The 18591-nt window shown below is 37.0% G+C and overlaps 1 protein-coding gene and 1 long non-coding RNA gene across 4 annotated transcripts; both read right to left on the minus strand.

The window, feature by feature from the left end:
• Window positions 1–6275: 6275 nt before the first annotated feature.
• LOC122040282 lies at window positions 6276–6787 on the minus strand. The gene has a single exon (XM_042599609.1). The coding sequence runs from the start codon at window positions 6761–6763 to the stop codon at window positions 6374–6376; it is 390 nt and encodes a 129-aa protein (XP_042455543.1). The 5' UTR covers window positions 6764–6787; the 3' UTR covers window positions 6276–6373.
• A 1281-nt stretch (window positions 6788–8068) lies between these two features.
• On the minus strand, window positions 8069–11934 carry LOC122040283. Of its 3 annotated transcripts, none has more exons than XR_006128575.1 (6): window positions 11841–11934; window positions 11379–11443; window positions 11214–11297; window positions 9296–9565; window positions 8730–8885; window positions 8069–8233 (listed from the first exon to the last, which is right to left on the minus strand). It is a non-coding gene; the product is annotated as an uncharacterized LOC122040283 (long non-coding RNA). The 3 variants fall into 3 exon arrangements; XR_006128574.1 differs by lacking the exon at window positions 8730–8885 and adding an exon at window positions 10049–10178; XR_006128573.1 differs by lacking the exon at window positions 8730–8885.
• Between the last annotated feature and the right edge of the window lie 6657 nt (window positions 11935–18591).

Below are 18591 nucleotides of genomic sequence, written 5' to 3' on the forward strand. Positions count from 1 at the left end.
GACAACTATTTATGTTGATGAGATGATAAGGAGGAGCCTACCTGATACAGATCAATTACGACAGTGTAGGTCAAAGTCAAGACGGTCAATGCTAGAACTTAAGTAAAATTCGACCGCACATGAGCGAGAAGCGATTCATCGGTCGATCAGAGGGATCATTATCCGGTCGGCCATCTGAGTAAACCAGTGACTGGTCAACCCGGGTGGAAAGAGAAGACGAGCGGGCCAGGAGCCCGAGCCGAGTGGGGCACCCGTCCGGCTCGAGGTATGTCATTGGCATTATATACATAATGAACCGATAAAATAATAAAAGAGGAAAAGACAGATAATTAATTAGACAAAGAGAAGAAAAAATAGAACACTCTATCTATCATTAAATGAAAAACAGTCAAGACAAAGATGTCTTCCGTCGGTAATTAATATCATTAAACCGAGGAAGATGGAGGGTCACTGAGAAAGGTATAAAAGAGTATGTCAGGTATGAAGAAAAGCAAGATGAATCTCGGTCCCTAGTACTTTCACTCTCTTCTTCTTCTGTTTCTAACTTGATTGTCGGAGGGCCAACGCCAGGGACTCCTTCCATGGTTTTGGTTTTGTTTTGCAGAGAGGAGCGAGGTCTTCATCTAGTCAGCGGAACCACCACATCCCCGGCTTTCCAGCTTCACACCTTCGGACAGGATCATTTTGGCGTCATCTGTGGGAACATAGCTTACAGCAGAACGAGAAGATGGAAGACCAGTGACACTGACGCAAGAGGATCTCAACACACTAATACAGGCTTGAGTGACGAAGATGAGAGGTGCATGAGTAAATATAGATGTATTTGTGCATATGTCTTCTGGATGCAGGATAGACATAAATAAAAAACAAGTTTTCCAAACTCTCGAGCTGATTGACTAAGTTAAAAGTTGAGCGACGACTATAAACCCTTGTCTTCATCAACGGTCGATTATAAACCCTTGTCTAAGTATGCAGGAACTTAGGAGTATACGAAGTCGAGCGAAAAACACAGCTAGTGAGAAGGATGACACGGAAGATAGTCGACGGGCTCGATACGTTTGAGGGACGAGGCGCTGCGGAAGAGTATGCTAGGGGACGAGAAGGAAGCCGTGGCATTTCCGAGGGATGAGAAGTCGGGGTGGAAGGTTGCTCAAGAAGTTCAAAAAATGAGTTCGAGTGAGTTCTATTCCAGATGGCCGAGATCACCCAACGAGCGAAACTGGAACGGAAGACCTGGACAAAAAGACAATTGGGAGTTGACTCTGGTCCGAACACCCGAATCACCAAGGGTGCGTGCCCTGGTCATGGATTGGTTTAGCTCGGTCTAGGTGCCAGGACCTAGTCCAAGCGCCCGGACCAGAAACTTATCTTTTGTCGAGCTATTGCGATCCGTTGCATCATCGATAAAATTTTATCCACCCCCAGGCGTTCGGAACCCTTCCATGCACCTGGATCAATGCTATAAATACAGCTCTGATTTTAATAGTTGCAAAAATAACACTTGTAATCATTTCTTTTTCTGGTCTACTACTGTGTGAGCTATCAACATTATAAAAAGCTACCCTACCTAAAGGAGATCTTCATAGTGAGATTCATTTGTCATGGATTAGCAATCCTCTGATTGCTAGCCAAGTAAATCTTTTCTTGCTTCTTTCTTTTAATTAATTAACTTCTTAATTTTTTTTATACAAGTGTTTATTTTAATCAAGCTATAGATCGAGAAAGGTTTGAGTTTATTTTTCAGGGCTATTCACCCCCTCTAGCCGGTCGCTAGGGCTATTCATCCCGTCAAAGTTCGAGGGGGAGTTCGAGCACTAGAAAAGCCGAATAGAGATATTCCTAAAAACTGACTTTGAAATTCTTTTAATAATTAAGTATGATTTTATAGTTTCTAAAGATCAGCAAGACGTAGAGAAAGAAGAGTACCTCTGGACAAAGGAGCAAAGTGATGTCTTGGTCAACAGCAGAGCAAAATATCACTTATTAAGTGTATTGCTGCCTCAAGTAGTAAATCACATCGAAAGCTATACATCAGCAAAAGTTCTTTGGGAGAAGTTCCTGGAACTCCATGAAGGAACATCTAAAGTGAAGCTTACACGATGGAACATTCTTCGGAGCAAGCTAACGAACATCTGTCTAGAAAAAGGTAAGAAGGTAGCCCAACTATACCGAAGATCAAGGCCCTGATCACCGGACTGACCAACTTCGGCGAAACGGTAACCAACCGGGACTCAGTACGCTACGCACTCAACACTTTTCCTAGAACTCTAGAATGGACTTCGATCATAGACACCTACTATATCTCGAAGAACCTGGAGGTAAGTACCCTAGAAGAACTTTTTTCGACTTTGAAATTACATGAAACTCGATGTGCAAGTACAACAAAAGAGTCAAGCCAGAATCTGACACTAAAAGTCATTAAGAAAGATGAAACCGAGTCAGACTCAGATATGGAAGAAGACTAAGAAGCTTACATGGTAAGGAAATTTAGAAAAAAAATTCAATCTAACAAATTTAATGAAATGCATAACAGAAAAAAATTCAAGAAATAAAAAAAAGGTTTGATGCTACCAATGTCAAAAAGAATAACATATAAAGGAGGACTGCCCAGAACTCAAAAAGGAAAAAAGACAAGAGACCCAAGTAAAACAAGCACAAGAATCTCAAGGCCACTTGGGATGAAAGCTCATCATCAGAGTCAAAAATAAAAGCGTATGCCGGACTAGCACTAATGGCTAACCATGAAGAACAAACTGTTGGGACCTTGACGTCCGCTAGAGGGGGGGTGAATAGCGTCTCGCCAAATCGATCACTTCTTCCTACACTTGTTAGTTACACAGCGGAAATACAAACGAACAAGTAGAAAGCTAATCTAAATACAAGACAAGAAATGCAAACCAAGCTACACAATCATTTAACGTGGTTCGGAGATTAGGGCTCCTACTCCATGGCTGTCTGTAAGGTGGACGATCCCGATCCGTCGGTGGATGACTCCCCGGCAAATTTCGGCTAGCTCACGTAGCTTCTTGTGGGTGGAGAAACCTCACCACAACTCTCACAAGAACACTCGAGACACTAGGGCACAGGTAGACTACTAATAGGGGTTAACCACCTCTATTTCGTCAATCTCAACCAAGCTCCCAAGTCTTGGTTATATAGGCCACGGGTTGGAAACTCCCGCCTCTCAGTCGAATGTCAAAACCATCAGTCTACTGCCCTATGTGGAAATTCGACCATTACAGCCCAACAGCTCGATACCAGCCCTCTGTTCGCTCCCAGTCGACTGCACCAGTTGACTGATAAAATTACCAGTCAACTGCTACAGTAATCCCTAATCTTATGATTTAACCCCCGAGTACACTCACTCAGCACTCGTCCTCATCCGACCAACCTAGACCTAGCCTTCTAGCCTCCTCCATCAGCCTTGCGTCCTTCGAATGTCTCCCCATCCTTCACGTCTTGCCTTCTGGAGCTTCCTCCACTTGGACTTATATTGCCAAGACTACATGCTTGGACTTACACCGCCAAGACTCATCCTTGGACTTTCCTCCTTTGTCAAGATCACACTTGGACTTTCCTTGTTGTACCTGTATCCTACACACTCACAATACATATCAAATACAACAATAAACGTAACTTAAACCTTTGCCCAAACATCAAAACCTAGGGTACCCAGATTACTCCAATACAAACCACCTCAGAAGTCAGCATGATGAAAGGGGACCTACTTCAGACGAATACAGTGAAGCAGGGGGAGAATCAAGCTTCAAATTCGATATGATAAGTGAGGTATGCCTCTAACCACTTGATGAACTGTATTTTGGTATTAAATCAATGGTAAAATCAATGTGCACTTTTTTTTAAAAAAAAACAAGAAAAATTAGAAATAAAAAGAAACTTAGCAAAATCTTGCTTAATAGAAGATCTTAAAAAAGTAAAAATTAAAAATGCTAATTTAAAGAAGCAAATAAATTTTTTTAAAAATTATGCATGCTCAAATTTTAGATATTCTCAAAGATTAAATTAGTATTATAAATTTCACAAGGATTAAATCAGAAAAATAATAAAAACATATATACCTACCAATTCAGTAATTCAGTAAGAAGGAACCTATATTCGGTTCCTAAAACATGCCTAGTTAAAATTGTGCATATTTCCAATTTAAATTTGATTTAATATTTACCTTTTAATTGCCTAATGTGCTAAAATAAATTTCTTTGTATATTTCTGTTCAAAATTAATTAGGTATTAATTTTTTCAAAAAAGAAGATTTCCTTTCCTATCTTTAGAAAAATTTTCAAAAATTTTTTCTAGTTGTATTATTTTTATGATTTATTTTTCAAATACTATATATTTTAATTTAAAATATTTCACAAAGTTATTTTTATAAAATTTATTTTTGGTAAAAACTTATAATATTTTCTGTCCAACAAAATATTTTTAAACTTTTTTACTAATATTTAATTTTCTATGAATTATTTTTTCAAATGCTAATTGTTAATATTAAAAAATTTTTAACACTCAATTTTTAAAAATTTAATTTTTCTAAAAAAAAACTTACTCTATTACCATCTTAGAAAATTTCTCAAGATTTTTCAAACCTCAAAACTATTTTTTAAGCATTTTAAAGAAATTTTCATTTTTATTGTAGTAAATAATTTATTACTGCTCAAATTGATTTTATTTTTTGTGAAAATTTTATTACTGCTTTAGATATATCTACTTAACCTTTATAAAAATTTTTAAATTTTTTCAGCAAACAAAATAATTTTTAAATTATTTTTTATTAAAAATTACTTTTTAATCAAAAAAACAAAATTTTGAGAATAAATTTCATATTTTTTTTAAAGGTATAGTCACTGTTCAAGTATTCTTTAGAATTTAATTTCAATTTAATCCAACAAAATCCTTATTTTTAATATGATCAAATAGGGGAGTTAGAAGTTAAGTTTAAAGGGAGGTACATATTTTTAAAATATTGTATATATAATGTTTTAAAACTTGTATATTCATTTAATTTAATATATTGTTTTACCTTAATTTAATTTGGATTGATTTTTATCAAAAAGAAAGAGATTGTAAGTACCTCATAGTGATTTTGATATGATCAACTAAGTAAAGTTAGGTCCTGTTATATTTTGATACTTGTGTCTAAATATAAAAAAATTTAGGAGCAGATGAATTTATTTAATTTGATCAATAATTTAAAAAGTCCTTGGAACAAATTTGATTAGGAACAGATTTTATAACTAATTGCCATGACATTCATAAAGCCCTAACCTACCAATATTTGTTCCTCCTTTTCATTGAGTATTATGTGGCTGTGCCAATGGAGATGGTGCACCGCACAAGCGGTATCGCGCGTCCTTAACATGAACACAGAAGTGGTGAAACAGCTCTCACCGGCCGACGAGGACACGCACCCGAGCACAAATCTCCTGGACCATTTTTTTATGGTCCAGGCCAGGGATGTGTCACTCGCATTTGCGATAGGATCGTGGTCACGATCCGGTCGCAAATGGTTGCGATCCCTTCCTGGGTTCACCGTCTCCATCAGGTTATAGTTTTTGTTCGGAGCGAGCGGCTGGAGGCCTCCGGTGGTGGATAAGTGGCCAGGTTACTGTGCGTCGAGCGAGAGTATCCTCCGACCTCCGAGCGACCTCCGGCCGTCCGCTTCGAACAAAAACTATAATCTAGTGGGAACGATGAATAAAGAAGGGATTGCAACCATTTACAGTCGGATCACGACTACGATCCGATCATAATTACGAGTGACACATTCCCTGGACCATAAAAAATGATCCAGGAGATCCTGCCATCACGCACCCACCACCCCAAGTGATGTTGCATTTCTGTCGAAGGATGATTTTCCCTTTTGGTCGCGCCTTCGACAGCCGCTATTTTACCATCAACGATCAGCTCTATCGGAACATCACCGACGAGGCAGTTTGTCAGGCGAAGATGCGGCGGATGCTCACCGCCTTCTGGCCGGCAATGTGTCCCCCGTTGACCTTGACTTTCTTTGGCGAGCTTTCCGGCGATACGCCGACACGGTGCTCTCTCGTTTTTTGATCGCCGAATTGTCGTGGATCGTTATTCAAGTACCCTCTTATAGTAGGAAGGAAACAATAGTTGATCGGAGTCTTAACTTGTGTCATACAAACATATACAAGTTTAAAGCCTTGTGCATTAATCAATTTATGCCTTCAGCCCACTCATTAGCTCCTTGAATGCTTCTTAATATCCTTTTTACCAAGTCAAATGATCCACGTGAATAGGGCCGTTAATAAATACAATATAAATGGAAAGTTTATTATTTACATTTAATTACTAGTTAATTACTCTTCTCCTTGCATTAAAAATTAACAAATGACTAGAAAATGGCTAGCTCTTCTGATCCTATCTCGAGAAATCCGGTCATCTTGAGAATGGAGTTCCTAACTCGACTCAGATCGCGCCCCTTAAGCGTCCTCCCGTTCCCCACGCACACCGAGAAGGCCATCTTATCGCCGACGGCCCTTCGCGCCACAATGACATGCGGCGGAATGACACGGCTGCCGCCGTCATCATCGTCGTCGGCGGCGTATATATATTCATCAGCATGCAGCTGGCCGGAGGCTAATCCGGCGGTCCAAGAGCGAGCACCACGCGACCGAGATGGAGTCTTGACTCCGAGGATCGCCGGAGCTATTGCCGCCGTCTTGCTGCCTCCGCCGCCGGAATCGTCTGGCCATAAGACCTCCGCCTCCTCGAACTCTTCCATGAAAGCAACTTGGAGCAGTTGAATTGGGGAAGAAAAAGCTGAGGCTCTCTTGGCCTTAAATAGAAAAATTACATTGCCACGTGGCTTAAAACCAAGAGAAAAACGACAAATAACAAATATATAAATCCTAATCCATTCCTTACACTTACTTGCAACGTCGCCAACCTTCTGATTGGATTTTGAGTAAAATATTTATCCAAAAAAATTATAATAAATTGGGTTGCTTGGAGTGTTTATTGAATTCTTACCAAAAATAAATAATAAAATAATAAAAACAATTTGAAAAACATAAATTTTGTCCCTGTGTGGAGCTTCTCATGCCTTAAAAAAAATTAGAGGAAGGAAGTTGGTAGACAAAGTCAAAAGAGAATAACTTATTGTAATTATTTTTTTTCACTTACGTCAAAGATGACAGATCAAAATCATGAAATAGTGTATGGATAACTTTCATCTTATCCACAAGAAGACAATCATGCCCTTGCCCAACTAGGGCATCCATGATTTGAATATTAGTTACTGCAAGGACATTTTCTCTTACATGAAAAATCTAAAAAGTAAACTGTTAGATCTGTATTTTTGGATTTAGACGATCTAGAGGGAAAGACTGTCTATCTCTAAAAAAAAATAATAAAAACAATTGAAAAACATAAATTTTTTAGAGGAAGGAAGTTGGTGCACAAGATCAAAAGATAATAACTTATTGTAATTATTTTTTGTTCACTTAGTCAATGATGACAAACCTAAATCATGAAATAGAGTTTGGATGGGGCTTCCTTCTTTGCCCATTGATTTATGGATAAGCTTCTTCTTATCCACAAGAATACCATCATGCCCTAACCCAACTTGCATGATTCGAATATTATTTACGGTGGTGCATTATAAGATAATGAAAAATCTAGAGAATAAAAGTAATTAAGGCATGAGGACTTCATGATCAAGTACACTTAATGCTTAATCTCTCGTCTTAATTACTAGTTCTTTCCCACACGGCAGTGAAGAGAGGGTTTAATTTGTCGTATCGTAGCCGTTACGTGGAGAAGAAGAGTATCGAAGACTTGAAGCCATGCGTTACGTTACGTTGCGCTACGCTGCAGCGTCACGACGTGGGCAAAGTCAGCAAGGACACGTGGACCTGACGCGGTTACGTGCGTTGGCAAAGTCATGTACGCACGAACGCATCCCTGTTCTAAAGTCAACGCCTTTTGTTTTGGTTTTTTGTTCGGAGAAGAAAGAACTCGTTGCTTGTTTTAACCAGCAAATTCTGGACTCAGCTCGAGTTTGGCCAACAATAAAAACAAAACAAAATTTAAAAAATTACAAATTATTTGTACTCCTCAAGTTTTTTTAACATTAGGGTTCTGCAGTGGCGGTCAGCCCACAAGATCTCTCTGCCTCATCAGACTGCTCCATGAGTCAAATTTAGCTCCTTGAAGTTGAACCCAAAAGGGGGAGAGTTGAGGCTCTCTTGTGCTAAATAGAAGAATCAAAGGCATAATAGTGGTTACTCAGTGTCTAATTACTGTTGAGATTCAATTAAAATATCATATTAAAAAAATTTAATAAAAATCATGAATTTAAAAGGACATAGATATTTACATTAGCATAAGATCTTTTAAGGAAAGTCTAAAGTCATGAGGGTTTAAACCCAAAATAGATAATATCATATCATTATGGAGATATGTGAATATCCTTCAGTCATAACAAATAATATCAGAATTATGATCCAGACCAGATACCATATGGTGTGGCCTTGAACAGAGTTGAGGATAAGTCTGGAACTAGTCATGAGTGACCGGATGCTTGTAGGAAGACCCCGGAACAGATCATGAGTGATCGGATACTTACAAGAAGATGAGCAGGTCAAGATGACCAGATGCTCACGGGGAGACCCAAAACAAGTCAGAGTGACCGGATGCTTACGGAAAAACGTAAAGCATATCAAGAGTGACTAGATGCGGATACTTACGGAGAGGCCTAGAGTAGATCAAGGTAATCGGATGTGGATGATTGTAGGGAGGCTCAAAGCACGTCAGGGTGACCAAATGCTCGTGAGTAGGCCCGAACTGTAAGAGTAATTGTAATCCTTCATTTGAGGGGGGTTTGTTGGGATTCAATCAAAGTCCTACATTGAAAAGATTTGATAAAGATTATGAGTTTAAAGGATATAGAATATTTCCATTGGCATGAAGCCTTTTATGGAGAGTCTAAGAGTGAAGTCATGAGGACCTAGACCCCAACCCAAATAGACTATATCATATCATTATGGAGATATGTAAATATCTTTTGGGCACAACAATTAATTGAAATTACTTTAAATGGCAAAATATTTTTTTCCTAACTAATGACATTGTAAGATAATAAGTGAACTTTATGGGACAAAAATTATGACTAAAAAACTTAATTGTTATTGTCGTAGTGCGATATGATTACTAATTAGGCATCAAATTACATTAATCTAAGAGCAAAAAGAACATAAACAAGATTTCTACTTTTTCTGTTTCAGCAAGTAAACAATGGAAGGAGGCATCTTACTCAAGTTAAAAGAATCAATGAAGCTTCCTTGTGCAGTATTAGTTTGGCATGGAATTTGAAAGTTTGCATTCCCAGAGTTTGAATGGCCTCTCTCGTCACTGAAAACTCCCATTTGTTTTATCAATTCATCATCATCCTGCAGAAAAGATCTGGCTCTCCGGAATTCTTTGGCCTTACAGAATTAGTTGTAGTGAGATTGTCGGGTCGGCATGCTCCTTTTAAACCGAATAAACACTATAGCCACAAAGAAGTATCTAACAGAACATAAATCTGCAGAATAGGAAGTCGGGTTTCAGAGCTAAAGATTGATATTCATTGGCCTAAAGAAACTCAATCTTATTACAATTTATTCGAACTACACTGAATTTAGACTTCTTGCATGGTTTTCAGTTGGAACCGTTGTCGAGTAATCGACAATAGGTCATAAATTGAAGCAAAGAAAGTCATGAAAAATAAGTGTACAAGATAGTTTAGAAAAAACAGGTTGCATTCATATGTACGTGGTTCTTCATTGTGTTTAATAGATATTACTTATGTCCTTCGACTATAAAAAAAGAAAGATACTAATGTCCTTAAACCGAACAGCAAAGTGCATCTACTCTCTGATATATGATGTTCTCATTGCAGATCTTACATCTTCACAAATTAGTTCTAATGCTTCCCCTAAATCGCCAAAAAAGTGAAAATTGATAAATAATTCCATATGATTTACACATGTATAGCCTTGTCCAACCCATTAAGGAAGCTTCATACCTATCAATTCTCGTGATCTCATTGTTAGCCATATATTAATGCTCCACACTTCACCTTCTTTGCTGTTTCCATGTTAGCAGATCAGTGATGGCCAATTAAGCATCCCGCCAAGAGAATGAACTCTTCAAAACTTGATGTGACAAAGATAAGTAGCAAGTTAGGTTCCTTAGCATAGCACTGTTATGATACCAACCATTCTAGGAATGACATTATCACTTCTTGTATTTTTCGGTTTCTTCCTGTTCTTGAGAAATAAGTTCAAATTTGGACTCTAACCTCAATTTACCCCATCCCTCTTAAATGTTTGTATCTCAGTCCATGTTCCCACCAATCAAGAATCTATGTTAACATGTAAAGCACTTGGAGGAATAACTAAAAGAATCGGGTTCGAATTCCACTAGGGATGAATATTCTAGAGGTAGACTTCAGAGTGTATATATGTTATGCCCCGGATTTACCTATTAGGCGAACTAAGCGAATGTCATCTACTTAATATAAAAAAAAAAAAAAAAAAATCCATGTTAACATTTATGTAATAATTTGTAACTAGTATGCCTAACTTAGTAAGAAGGGAACAGGATTACTCTCAGTTTGCAGATATAAGTCCAATTTATAAAGAAAGTAAAATAATAAAACTAAAGATTGGATAGATACGGAGATTCCAACTAGATAAGAAATAATGGCAACCATCGTCGCGCTTCATCACATCAGTTTCATCTTCAGAAGAGGCCAAATCAAAATTATTCAATGCAGTAAGAGAACTTCTGCATGAGCTGCACTATCCAAGCAATCATCAAAAGCTTGTTTCCGTGATAGAGATCAAAACACTAAGTTACTCCATCAAATACACAAATAGAACATAATGGATTGTAAAGATTCACTAGATTTCAGATACTTACCATCATTATCAACCATATGGAGAAACAGTTTTGGTTATTAATTAATGCAATAAATAAATAATTTAATTAATTTGAATTACTAGTGATATGGTGTTGCATAGAGCTCAATGGAGAATAGGATTTATCTAGCCGATCCCAGATAGTAAGTACAAGTATAGCTTGATGATGATGATAAAGATAATGACGATAGATAGAAAAAAAACAAGTAAATCTAAATATTAAAGCATTAAAAACAAAATCGGTGATAACAAAATGTTGCTACTAACCTCAATCTCTGTGAATCAATATTTGTATGCAATAGAAAATTGATACTTTAACAATCTGTAGCCATGGGACCATCAGAAGTTAAACTGTAGATCAATTTAGAATGTTTCAGTTGCATAAATAATCATAATCAAATCAGATATACATAGCTTGAGAACAAGAGAAACCTCCGATCAAAAAACGTTTGAAAAACTTGACATTTCAACAAGAGACATTCTGTAGTCCTGTTTCACTATAAAAAATTATGCATCAGTTATGAATAATTGTTCTTGCGTTAATAATGACAACTAAAAATTCTCTAACACCTGAATAACAAGATTAACCTCAGATAATATTGGTAGGAACCAAATAGGTAGGCTAGAAAACCCTAACATTTGGAGTTAGGATCGAATAATAAAGTGAACGCGCGCAAAAGGTAGGGTTTTTTCCTCGTTTCTCGATACAAGGTAAATGGCGATAGCTCCACGAGATGAACGGTGTCGCTCATATATAGCCACGCCGACATTCACTATCCCGATCAAGCGAGATGCAGCGGAGGCGCGCAGGAAGGAGTGGCGGTAAAAGAAGAAGGGCAGGATACGAAAGAGACGGAGGTACAATAGGAGGAATGCAGAGGAGCAGAAGCTTACCGGCGAGACGTGGCGGTGGCGCGGAGGGGAAATTAGGAGGCGCAGACAGATGGCGCAGCGCGCACGCCGCGCCGCCCGCGTGCAATAGCAATGCGAATTTTATTTTACCTTTTGCGTAATTTAACCTTTTTCTTATTTTACCGCATAATTCAAATATTATTTTTATAAAATATAAATTAATTTAATAAAATAAGAGAAAAATAAAAAAGGACGCCCTTATTCTTAAAAAGCCAAAACATAATATCCAAAATGTTTTTTATTCCAAAAATTCCTGATTCTGACATATTATGACTAGTATAACATATTCAACTAAATCAATTCAATTTACTAAAAATATATACATAAAATATTTTTATATAATTTTTTTTAGCAATTTAATTAAAATTTCTTTAACTTATTTAAAATCATCTTTAAAATTATTATAGTAACTAGTATAAAACTATTATAATAATTAGATAACTGTAGTTTTATTTTTTTTAAATGATGTTATCAAATTTAAGCCAAATAAATAATGAATTCTGATATTAGAAAATAATTTATTTCAGATAATTGGTTTAAAATTGAACCGATAAAATTAAATAAATTCAAATTTATTAAATCTAATTTTTTTTTAGATAAACTGAATCCATCAAATTTTATCATCAAAATTAAACCAACCAAATCGATATAAAATCAATTAATTTGATAAGTTGTCCGGTAGTACATCATAATTATTTTAATATGTCAACCAAATTCAGTTAGGTCTTGTTATATTTGATCCTTGTGTTTAAGTGTGCATGAACTTAGGAACAGAAAAAGTTGAGCGGAAAATACAATTAGCGAGAAGAATGACACGAGAAAAAGAGCCAACGAGCTTAGTGCATTCAAGGGACGAAATGCTGTGAAAGAGTATACTGGTGAACGAGAAGAATATGCACAACGTTCGAGGGACGAGAAGCCGAGGAGGAAGCCTATTCGAGGAGAAGGTCGGAGTTAGGTTCAGGTGAGCTCAACTCCGATTAATCAGAGAATCACATACACGAAGAGATCAGTTTTGAGTTGAATTGCCCTATGGAAGACATCTTCCATGGCTGGAAGGCGCCTTCGATGAACAGTATGATGGCGCCTTCCAGCCTTTGAAGGCGCATTCATTAGCTGTTAGCCGAGGATAAAGTTTTATCCTCGGAAGATAAAACTTTATCCGATGGAAGGCACCATAGAACTCTTTGGAGGTGCCTTCCGGATAATTTTTTTCAGGGGCTATAAAAGATCCCTAGACCTAGAAAATAATTATCAACTCTTGTATTCATTTTCTAGCAACTTTCTCAACGTTCAACGAGTGTAAGAGGCTTCTCCGCCTTCACCGAATGAGATTTTTTAGTGCTTTTATTTACCTTGGATTAACAACCATCTAGGTTATAACTAAGTGACCTTTTTGCCTCTTTTCTTTTAAAAATATTCATTTATTTTTATTATAATTATGCTACTGCTACTAATTTGAGTTGATAGATTGGGAAAGACTTGTTTGATTTTCACATAGGCAATTCACCCCTCTTACCGGCCTCGCTATGTCAACAAGTGGTATCAGAGCCAAGACACCTCAGAAGGACTAATCGTCGTCTGAAGCACTGAGATGATGATCGGACCGACAATCTACCTCAGAAGGACGAAGTTCAAAGGAGACTTTGTGTAATGGAAACGTCAGATGGAGGTTCTTTAAAACGGATTTTTAGATTCTCTTAATTATAAACTATGATTTTGTAACTCCCAAATATCCACAAGGAAGTGAAAAAGAAGAATACTAATGGACTAAAAAAGAGCAAACAAACTTAATAACAAATGGACAAGCCGAATTCCACCTGCTCAGTGAACTTCCACCCCAAGAAGTCAATCGAATCGGAGATTACGAATTAGTAAAGAAACTTTGGAAGAAGTTCCTGGAGCTACACGAAGGAACCTCCGAGCAAAGCTCACGAGACGAGACCTGCTTTGGAACGAACTGACAAACCTTCGGATGGAAGAAAGCGAAACAGTCGCACATCTACACTCGAGGATCAAAGAACTCATCATCGGACTCATGAATCTTGGAGAAAAGGTAACGAGTCGAGATTCGTTAAGGTACGCTTTAAATGCATTTCCTAAAATACCGACTCATTTTATATATCTAAAGACCTCAAAATTAATTCATTAGAAAATCTATTTTTCACTTTTAAACTTCACGAATCAAGATGTGTAGGCTTATGACATAAAGAAGAAAAGATATCTCACAACATAACTCTAAAGGCCAACAAAAAAGACGAACCAGATTCAGACGCCGAAGAATCAATTGACGAAGATAAAGCGGCGTTAATAGTAAGAAAATTTAGTAAGTTCATTAAAACTAATAAATTTAATAAGTCTCAAGCGAAAAAATACTTTCGGAGCAAAAGAAGGTCTGATGCTACAAATGCTAAGGAGAAGGACATATCAAAGGTGGTCGCCCCGAACTAAAGAAGGAGAAAGACAAGGGTAAAAGACCAACAAGATCAAAGCACAAGAATATGAAGGTTACATGGCATGAATCGTCGTCCTCCAAGTCCGAGATCAAAACTTACACCGGACTAGCTCTAATGGCAAACCACCAAGGAGGAGATGAAAGCAGCTCAGAGATTATCATCGATAAAGGGGGGGGGATCATCAGAGGAAAGCTGTGATGAAGGGGAAGCATCAGAACACGAGGTAAGTGAGGTGCGTGCACTATCTCCTAAGCAATCTTTTGAATTTGTCGAAATTATTTCTAAAAATATATGCAAATTAGAAAAAGAAAATATAAACTTGAAAAGACAATTAGCCGATGCATGTCCACTAGAATTGTTTAATAATTTAAAATTAGAAAATAAAAAGTTGAAAAAACAAATAGAAAAATTGAAAGATTACCATGCATGTTATAACTACATTCAACCAAAGTTTAGAAATTATGGTAGAATCAACTGGAACATTAGAAATCACTAGAGATAAATTAAGAAAATTCCTAAAAATTATGTACCTTCCAAATTTTGAGTAAATCTAATAGGCAGGAGTCTATATTGGGTTCCAAAATCTTTTTTAGATTAAATTTTATTTTTTTCTCAATTAGAAAAATATTTTTTTAATTCATCTTGTATCTCGAGTTGAAAATTTGCTTCTTTACTAAAATAATGTATTCCTTTTTAAATACAAAGTATTTCATTGTGTGAATTTTTATCTAATACTGTCTGGTTGAGGTTGACAAAACTTTTCAGGATTTTTCAAAATCGATAAGTATTTTTAACATTATTTTTGTCAAAACATGAGTTTAATTAGTAAAAATAAAGTATTTTCTAAATTATTTCTGAAATATATTAGCTTACTGATAATCGTTGTAATGTACCTCTCGAAAAGTTTTTCAAAATTTTCTAACAGTTTACTTTATTTTTCTAATTTTTTCTCCAAATTTTTTTATGTGATCAAAAGGGAAGAAATAAATATAAGTTAAGAGGGAATTAAGGGGGAGTTAGGATAATTTCCATAATTTTTATCCTTGTATTTATTTGTACAATTAACTTATTTAATTCATTGTTTTACTATATTATTTCATTGTAATTTTCACCTTAACTTTAACTTAGGTTGATGCACATCAAAAAGGGAGAGATTGTTAGTACCCCCGTGGTTATTTTGATATGGTTAACCAAGTTTAGTTAGATCCTGTTGTGTTTGATCCTTGTGTCTAAGCATGTAGGAGCTTAGAAAGATAAGAAGTCGAGTGGAAGACGCAGCTAACGAGAAGGATGACATGGGAAAAGGAGTTGATGGGCTTAGTGCATCAGAGGGACAAAATACTACAGAAGAGTACACCGATGAACGAAAAGAACGTGCACGACATTCGAGGGATGTGAACCCGAGGAAGAAGCCTGCTCGAAGAGAAAGTCAGAGTTGGGTTCAGGTGAGCTCAACTCTAGTTAGACGGATAATCACCTACACGAAGAGTTATGCGAAGAGCTACGCAAAGAGATCAACTTTGAGTTGAGTTGCCCTGTGGAAGACACCTTCGATGAACAGTATGAAAGCACCTTCCAACCTTTAAAGGCGCATTCGATGAATAGTACAAAGGCGTTTTCCAATCTTTGAAGGCATCTTTGCTAACCGTTAGCCGAGGATGAAGTTTATCCTCGGAAGATAAAACTCTATCCGATGGAAGGCGCCTTTGACTTCTTTGGAGGCGCCTTCAAGCTGCTGATAACTTTTTCCAGGGGCTTTAAAAAGACCCCTAGACCTAGAAAATAATTATCAACTCTTGTATTTATTTCGTAATAACTTTCTAAGCGTTCAAAGAGTGTAAGAGGCTTCTTCACCTTCATCAAAGGAGACTTTTTTAGTACTTTTATTTGTCTTACATTAACAACCACCTACGTTGTAACCAAATAACCCTTTTATCTTTTTTTAAAGTTGTTTATTTATTTTTATTATAATTGTGCTACTGTTATTTATCTGAGTTGAGAGATTGGAAAAGACTTATTTAATTTTCAGATAAGTAATTCATCCTTTTTTTATTAGTCCCGTTGCACCAACACTATCCAATTATTGCACCAACACTATCCAATTAATCGAATTAGTCTCACTCTATTGATAATGTATCAGTCAATTGATGAGTTGTTTATTTAAACAATTTGGGCTTAGCTTGGTTTATTAGTTAAGTTGTGTAGTTATAGTCCGATTCAATATAAATATATCAATCACTGTTTATAAACGGATGATATTTTAATTTAAGCAGTTTAATTGATTTGTAGAATTTAAAATCATAATTGAAAAAAAAAATAAAACTGATATTAAGAAAAGCAAATTAACTTAATCCAGATTTAATCGAACTTTTGATGACCTTTATTAATAAAATAATAATAAATATCCTTTTATAACTTTTTGAAAAGAAAAGTGTTCTATCTTAATGATTTACTAATTTTTTATTACGGTGGTATAAACGAATATGTTCTTTCCAACGTTCTCTCAATTCGTCTCAGGATCAGAGGAGGTAATATTTTATTTTTACTATGCAAAACTAGTTGATCAAATAAGAGGCTAAAATGAATGATATCATCGTTCTGCTTTCTTCCTATCTAGCTATAGTTCATTCTCTGTGTCAAATGAAGAAGCTTCCTTCCTGTTTTTTCCCATTCCGAACAGAACAGGACGGAAATTGTTAAATGCCAAACATTATGCAGCTGTACCACACGCCATTTCGTAGCTAGCTCACTGCATGCATCATGCCCCAGCGACGCATGGCATGCATCATGCCCCAGAGCCTTCCACTCCATGCCCAGCGGCCAGCTCCGGAGCAGTCTGCAGTACAGAGCAGATCAGAGCAGAGCAGAGCAGTTTCTAGATCTGTGAGCTGCTGTACAGCATTTACTGCTCCATCAACAAATCCATGTGTGATGTATGTGTGCGCGCTTCTTTCTCCAGCCAGCCAGCCAGGGGAACTGAGAGAATTGAATGCTCACGCACTTGCTCTGACAGAGTTGGAATGAGCAGCTAGTGGCTCCTCCATTTCCATGGCTCATCGGTTAATTGCTTCTTCCTGCATTGATGAGGGTTAGTTGGCTGGCCGGCAGGCAGGCTCGCCTTCATCAAGAGCTGCTAAATTTAGGTGCGAGCTGCCTGGGGTGGCACAATTAGTCAACCTCAGCTGCCCAGATCTGCTCGTCGACGGCAGATTTGGTGTCTGAGTACTGCTGTTCGTAGTTTCAACGCGCCGTCATTCAATTCTTGTAGGGTCTCCAGCCAACTTATGTCCAATATACAATGTCGATGGGCTAGGCTAGGCTAGTCTAGGGGCGAAGGTTAACGCCTATCTCAACTTTACCCTAGGGTTTATATATAATCTGAAATTGAGAATGATGGAGCCCTGGACAGATGGTCCTAATGTACACCGCTAGAAGACTATGAGTTAGAGGAAAATGACGACGAGCACTCTTGCGGGCCAAAGACATAAGGTAGAGTGAAAAAGCACTTGTAATCAAGCCATGAAGGAGTCTTGACGTAGGCACTCTGATGTTTAAGTCGGTGAATGATCGAGAGGAAAAGGAATGTAATGAACAGTGGTTCCGAGTCAATACGATAACGTAACATTGCGTACCTACACCTGTAGATGGATATCTTTTTTATATAGTGTTACTTTCCCATTGTGCACTAATATCAATATATTTTTCAAAAAAGGACCGATCCTTTTGATATTCTGACACCTTTTCAAAAATAGGACCGTCATTTCTCTAATTTACAGAATAGAAGTTTCACTCATAAAGATTGCACAGGGAATATTCTCTTGATTCTTTGACAACCGTTGTACAAAACACTAAAAAGAATATTAGAGCATTAGGTTGATGGGTCATTGACATGATTTGTTGGTAGACTGACCGAGTCCTCTCTGTAGCCCAATCGAATATATAGGTGATTGATGTCACGATACAGTTAGCTGAGGATACATAGACTGGGGAAGACCGGAGCTGAGGCTTTTGGTTGTCATGTGCACTATGACATTGGCGGAGTGACAAATACTTCAATGTGGTTAGATACTCTAGATTATTCCTTGCATTTGGTAGGATGATCTTGGCCGGCACAATTGATTAGTTGAGTTGTTGGTGCTTGAGTCCGTATGTTTGATAGTGGTATTTTTTGTGAGAAGGATAACAATTAGAGTATACATACATGTATATGAGCTCTATCATATATGATAATTCATCTGAAATAAATGATTATCTTTGGACACATATTTGATTTTACC

The sequence above is a fragment of the Zingiber officinale genome, chromosome 2A, assembly GCF_018446385.1.
Source record: "Zingiber officinale cultivar Zhangliang chromosome 2A, Zo_v1.1, whole genome shotgun sequence".
Taxonomy (NCBI): domain Eukaryota; kingdom Viridiplantae; phylum Streptophyta; class Magnoliopsida; order Zingiberales; family Zingiberaceae; genus Zingiber; species Zingiber officinale.

What these genes read in the sequence shown, in the direction of transcription:
- LOC122040282 (XM_042599609.1), bottom strand. Translation starts at nt 6,763, where the DNA reads ATGGAAGAGTTCGAGGAGGCGGAGGTCTTATGGCCAGACGATTCCGGC.